Source organism: Stigmatopora nigra, chromosome 18 (assembly GCF_051989575.1).
Source record: "Stigmatopora nigra isolate UIUO_SnigA chromosome 18, RoL_Snig_1.1, whole genome shotgun sequence".
Taxonomy (NCBI): domain Eukaryota; kingdom Metazoa; phylum Chordata; class Actinopteri; order Syngnathiformes; family Syngnathidae; genus Stigmatopora; species Stigmatopora nigra.
In genome coordinates, this window is record NC_135525.1 from 5,620,777 (window position 1) to 5,627,469 (window position 6,693).

The window sequence follows — 6,693 nt, forward strand, 5'->3', positions numbered from 1 at the left end:
AGAGCTTATAACAGAGCTGATGAGTTCGGAAATATTTAACACCCCCACTGCTAAACCCCACCTATTCTTGTTTTTTTTCAAAGTATTTAGGCCACGTTTTGACTAGTATTCTTTCAATGTTTATATTGTGCGTCAACTGTGCTCTTGTTTATCTTTCACGCTAAGCAGCAAAATGCACATTCAAACAAATATTTAGTTGCAGCTCGCCAACGTTTATGTTAACGTTTCCGTCTCCTGTGGCGCTTCCTTCGCCTCCTTCCTCACTTCACTTGTCGACCGTCCGTCCCCCGGATCTTTTCTTTTAAAGGAAAAAATAGATGCTAGTTTATCACCTCATGTAATAGATTGAAGTATTTAACTCCTATTTTGTCACAAAAGTATAGATTTCTAAGAGTATATTAAGTCTAAGATTGGAAATTAGTGAATAAAAAGTAAAATTGCAAATCTCTTTGTTCATGTGAAAACCAAACAATAGAATTACTGTTCAATTATTTTATTGTGAAAATACATTTTGATACTCAAAGCAACAAAAGAACTGCATTTGGTCAAAAGAAGCCAGTGCATGTACATAATTATATACATTTAGACAAAGTTAGGAAGTTGTTAGTATCAAATCACAAGTTTTTTTTAATATATATATCTTTGTTCTATTTAGAAAATAATGTGCTTTAGAAATACACCATACAAAATATATTTAAATTTCTTTACTAATTTACCGCTATTAACGGCAAAACAATGTCAAAACTGTCCATTTTTAAAGCAACTATGGTATCATTTTTCCTTCTCAATGGCAGCCAATTAATTGATAGTATTTTGCGTGAAATATCTTTCTTATTTGAAATTAAAAAAACAATTCGCCTTCCTGAATAATACAGTACACCAATATGACGCCATTCCCTCTTGTGTATATTGAAATGTATTTTTTTTTCTTCAGTAACAGTGCACGATTGTCTTAATAAGACGACGCTTCACCTAAACAGTAGCTACATTCAAACACGCCGTTTGCGCCCCAACAGCATGCCCCGCCCTTTGACCCCTTCCATACCTACATTCATTGTTTTTTGCGGTTTCGTCGTCCAAAGGCATCTGAGTGTAACGTCCGTCGCTTTTGCTACATTTAAATACATTCCTAAACTAAAAAATAGATGGATTTGTTGTCAGGAGAAAGCCTGCAGTCGCTCTGTCAGTCAAAGTTCAACGGGTTCAAGGAAGCCCCGCCCCGATCTGGCCCACCCGGCGTAGAACGTTCCTCGCTAGCTTGGGGCCGTCAGACTGTAGTGGCAATGTTGCATTCATTGACTTTGAGATTTATGCTTGATAAAGTGGGCCTGCGGTTTCTTCGATTGGTTCTGGAGACAAAAAAATGGAAAAACGTTTATTATAATTGATCAAAATAATCTTTTTTTTAGCCCAAATATGTTTCAAATTGATTTTGTATCGTCATGTAATTGATTATTTAGTCAGTGTGCTAGCCTAACAACCAATTGTGACAAGATCTCAAATCAACGTACCTCGTAAAGGAAGTTTTTGTACTTTACGACGATGCACTATCACTCCGATAATGAGGGCGGCGCCCACTAGGACCACCGCTAGCACCGAAAAGCTGCTAATGGCTGCTAACTTCCACATGTCCGGCGTCTCTTCCACTACTTTGCCTGTTGTACAAAAACAAAACACCTTCATTAAAAATCAGCACGACCCCAAAAAAGTATTCCGGCGGTTAAAATCTTACACGTATTGCACAATGGCGTTTTTGGATATTGCTTGCAAGAGGCGCACGGCATGCAGCCATCCAGGTCGGAACTCCAGAATTCCGAGATCCCACACTGACCTAGGAACGTACAAAAAACAACACAAAAACGTTAAATTCCTGCATAATTTCTTACAAAATATAATCCGACGCAGCTGGGGTTTGGTTAACGTTAATATTGTCTTTTCAGTTTGTGATACCTTGACTTATGAGTTTCATTTTTTAAACCCTAACTCAAAATGTATCCGATTTGCCTAGTGCAGGGGTGGCCGATATGTGGCTTTCGAGCCACATGCGGCTCTTTGCTTATCAAATTTTGTATACATTGTTGTTTTGTGTTTTTCTTGATTTTAGTTTTTCTAAAAACTCATACAAATTCATCAGAAATATAAAAATTAAGGCTTATGGTGACTAATCAGGTTTAAATTGCGTGTTTTTTGTGTGTCTGTTCGTTTTTGGTAGGTTCTGGTTTGGCTCTTTGACCCTCACAGTTTATTTAAAATGTTTAAAATTTACATTAAGTGCCGCCTTGAATTAGTTTTTCTCAGTACACGTTTTACTCAAAGTGTCACGACAGAGTTCTTGTAAGTCAAGGCGGTGCAATAGCCTATTAAGCGCCATGTGTTTTCCAACTAACGTCATTTCTCCGGTATGTCGTCTGCCTTGAGTTTGTCGTAAAGTGTCTGTCCATGGCTAGAAATGGTTTGCCCGTTAGGCCAAAATTTGTGGGACGATTGGAGCGTGTAGGTCAAACATAAAGACAGACGTGCAAACATCCTTTTGGCGTGTTTGTGTCTCTTTCACTTTGAAAAAGGAGAACACAAATCCGCTGGGAAGATGAAAACAAGATGGGCCCCCCTGAACGGAAAAGCTTCCTTCCCGACGCCACGGGATGCTTCGTTTGTTTTTGCGTGCGACACGAGCGCTTTAATGTGGGCGTTGACGAGCGGCGGCGCTTATTTAAAGACTTTGATTTATTTTGCGAAATCAAATTGTTTGGATTCTTGCGTCTTTGAACGTTTAAAGTCATTTTAGAATGATTAGATCACCCTAGGATCAAGTTGAGATTTGACAAGTTAAACGAGCTCTTTTGATTGGTCCAAATATCACAGGAGGCAAATGATAGTATACTGACATCTTTACATTCATTTTGCTATTACCAAACTGTATTTTTCTGTGTTTAATGTTATTAAATTGAATGCTTTTATTGTCATTATGCCACTATGAGATTTAAAGCTCCACCTCAAAGTTGCAGAAATAGCAACAAAAAGACAAATAATGATAAATAAATAAGTAGTCAACATAGATGAGTAGTAGTTGAACTACATGGTACTTTCTACCTTAGGAAGGCTACAATGTAGACTACTTATTTATTGATTATTTGTCCGTCTACTGTTATTTGTGTACTATGTGGTGAAAGCTTTAAATCTCATTATACTTGTATAATGACAATCAAAGTATTCAATTCAATGTCCAGTTACTTTTTTGACCTTTTGCGACGCCATAGTTTTTGTCCTAAATTTGACCCCTCCGTATAGCTCACTTAGTATATTTTAAGACAATATCTAGCAGGAAGACGTCGCCGTTGCACAAAATTCAAAGTGTTTTGTACTTCCAAGAGTATTTGTCATGTAGATAAGTAGGCCCAAACAATAGTCTGTCTTTCTCTCTCTCTCTCACGACCTTGCCGTTGACGTCATTCTTGCTGACTCATCCGCTCGCAATGCGGCTTTTCGCCAGTGTCGAGATAAGACGACACCTTATGACTCGCCCATTGTTTTTCACAAAAAAAGGACAATTCCCTTCCCATTGACGGCGCCAGACGTCCAATTCATTGTGGCTATTTCCACTCTCAAATCCAAAGGGTTTGTAGTCCATTCCAATTGGCCAATTGTCACTTGCTGCCATCTTTCCCGCTTCAACTGGATTGGATGTCTGGTGTCTTAAATGCCAATGAACTTAATGTCTTGTTTAGCTCAAATTTCTTGACAAAAATACTCCTAGTATATTTTTGTAACAAAGTTACTAAGTTAAAGTAAATGTAACAGTTCCTTACTGATTCATTTGACATGCTAGCCATGTAAGCTAGGCCCAACTAGAGGCAAGAATAACTGTTTTTTAGTTGTTGTTTTTTGCTAAATTGGCCCAAAAATGCGACAAGCCGAGTCAGAACCGCGAGAATGCCCAAGGTCATCAGTGGGGGAACGCGTAGGCGCGACCCGTGACGACCCGACAACAAGTGGCAACGTCTCCGCGACAGACGACATGTCCCAAGAGTCGGTTTTGTTTGTTCTGGAGGAATCTGGCGCCCACCGCTTTTGCCATTCCTGACATTGGGTAGTCACGTTTTTTTTTCTCTTTTTGGGTGTGGGGATGTTGCGTTTTGTCCTAAAACACAGTCGAGAGGCGGGGGTCGCGGGGGCCGGCAGCTGATGTCCAGATGTGGGAGACGGCCTCACGCTGCTCCGACAACTCGGCGTTGTTGGGGTGGCGGTAAAAAACACGCACACACGGGAAGAAGTGGTCAAAGCAGGAGGAAATGATCTAAAGGCGAGCATGTTTTTATATCAAGCTTGCTGGGATTCAACATAAACGCTTAAGAAAATAACTCGGAGCTTGGGATAAGGTTAACTGGGAGTTTAAAGCTGTGAGGATCAAGCTGTGCCATGTGGACAAAAAGGAATAATGAAATATATCCTGATATAATATTTTTCCTTAAAATGACATTGCAAAGAATTTGAAGGAATATAACACAGGGTTTGAAGTAACGTTGAAGAATGCTGGATGTTAGCCAGTAAAAGTCATGCAAAGCAGCAGGATTTAGATCCCTTCCATATACTAGTACTTGTTTTAAATGGCGTTTGGGGTTTTGGTTCAAGTATTAATTTAATTATGTTCATCTTTATTCATTGGAAAACTTTAATTATATAACATGAGGAACATATGGTTCATTTTCAAATGTGATATATTTTGTTTTGGACATTCTTGTTTACAGTTTTTTGTGAAATTTGTACAAATACTTTTTATTTGAAGGCAAAAATATCCTTAAAATACTTTGTGTTTTCTGCAGAAATAAAGCCCAACTAAGCAAGGCCAATGTGCCTTATTATATTTATATATGGTGTTTTTTTGTGCAGAAAGAATGCATTACGATACTTATGGTTGTCATTTTTTTGCAGGAAAAAAAGCCATACATACATGGTTGTTTTTGTAGATAAAAAGTGGTTGTTTTTTTAACGTCTTTTACACATAAATCTTATATTTTTCTAGATTTAAAAGCCTTACTATAAATGGTTGTTTTTTTTCAGATAAAAAATAACTTTACTATACACTGTCTTTTTTGTAGATAAAATGCCTTTCTAAACATGTTTATTTTTCTAGATTTAAAAAGCCTAACTATAAGGCATTCAAAATTTAAAAATTTATATTTTTGTAGATAAGAAGCCTTACTATACATGGTGAGTATTTTTTTGCACAAAAAGGACTTACTATACATGCTTCTTTTTTCCCACAGAAAAAAATGTCTTACTATACTTGGTTGTGTTTTTGTAGATGAAAAGCCTTACTCTACCTGATCATTTTTTTGCAGCCTTTCAATACTTAGTCGATTTTTTTCCAGATTATTTTTTTCTGCAAAAAAAAGCCTTACTATTTCATTGTTTTTGGTTTCTAGAAAGCCTTAATCTACATGATTGTTTTTTGCAGATAAAAAATCCTTACGACACATGGACATTTTTATGGGGAAAAAAAGCCTTACTGTACATCGTTGTCATTTTTTTCCCACAAAAAAAGCCTTAGTGCACACTTTTCCTCCATCCAAAAAACAGACATACTATATATACATGGTTATTTTTTCCCTAAAAAAAGCCTTGCTATACATAGTCGTATTTTTCCTTATCATCCATGTCTTTTATTGTATTTGATTCTTTTTTTAGGTAAAAAAAATGTTATGACTGCATGATTGTCACTTAATTTGGCTCAACAAACATTAGGCGTATCGTAACGTACATAAACATTTGCATAATTAAAACCATTCCAGGCCCTTACATCGAACCAAAATCATGTCAAAACTTCCAATATATATCGACTTGCATCCCTAATACACACACATAGTCCATCCCACTGGACCACTCAAATTGCCACTAAAGAAAAGAATGACTTAGTAATGTTTAACCGTTATCCTCCAAATTTTTCAAGGACACATCCTCCCTATCTCCCCCGTTATTTGTTATCTTTCTTTGGCTCCAACCTGATCTTAAAGAGACGGTGCACGCGGCTGGGATGGCTGAACTCAAGCCATCGGAATGCGGAACCGGTGGACCATCTAAGCCGGTCTAGTAGGCGCTTCACACATACACATGCTCCCTCCAAGAACCCCCATTAAAAAAAAAAAAAACTTACTTTTTTGCGCGTACGCTCCACCAAAAGCGCTCAGCAGGGCCAGAAACACTCCGCAAATTGCAGACATTGCACCGGAGGACATAGCCTCTGTCTTTCTATTAGAAGCGGACAAATGCTAATAATTCATCCAGGGACGACCAGCTCGGTGGTCGTCAGCACGGAAAAGTGAACATCACTTGGTGACTCACCGGCGCTGCGTGTTTTTGAACAAACTAGCGCACACGCCCCCGCACGCACGCACGCACACACGCGCACGATGACTCATTTCCTATGCACTCCACTCAGGAAAACTCCACCAGCCCATAGATTTTTCAGAGTCCTTTTTTCCCACGTTGTGTTCCTCAAGTAGACTTGATGATTGCCAATGTCCAAATTTGAATATTTGTATATTTGTTGATTCATTTTTTTGTTTGGTTTTTTTAGGGGGATGTTTTTGGATATGTATGGGGGAGTGAGTGAGGGTCTTTGCAGTCTGGATTCAATCGGGGTCTCATTGTTGTTACCACGCCTGACGACGTCATCCTCGCAGGCTGCCAAACACG

The 6,693-nt window shown here is 38.4% G+C and overlaps 1 protein-coding gene across 1 annotated transcript; it reads right to left on the reverse strand.

Annotated features, from left to right (window-relative positions):
* Positions 1–804: 804 nt before the first annotated feature.
* Positions 805–6,352, reverse strand: LOC144211649 (tumor necrosis factor receptor superfamily member 12A). The gene is made up of 4 exons (XM_077739044.1): positions 6,152–6,352; positions 1,733–1,831; positions 1,512–1,655; positions 805–1,349 (listed from the first exon to the last, which is right to left on the reverse strand). Exons 1-4 carry the CDS (start codon positions 6,231–6,233, stop codon positions 1,309–1,311), a joined length of 366 nt encoding a protein of 121 aa, XP_077595170.1. The 5' UTR covers positions 6,234–6,352; the 3' UTR covers positions 805–1,308.
* Between the last annotated feature and the right edge of the window lie 341 nt (positions 6,353–6,693).

Bases quoted from the DNA above. Each gene is read 5' to 3' on its own strand.
- LOC144211649 (XM_077739044.1), bottom strand. From the start codon at position 6,233: ATGTCCTCCGGTGCAATGTCTGCAATTTGCGGAGTGTTTCTGGCCCTG. The intron at 1,832-6,151 runs GTAAGTTTTTTT...GTACGTTCCTAG, and splicing joins TGGAGCGTACGCGCAAAAAA to GTCAGTGTGGGATCTCGGAA. The intron at 1,350-1,511 runs GTACGTTGATTT...TTTTGTCTCCAG, and splicing joins ACAAAAACTTCCTTTACGAG to AACCAATCGAAGAAACCGCA.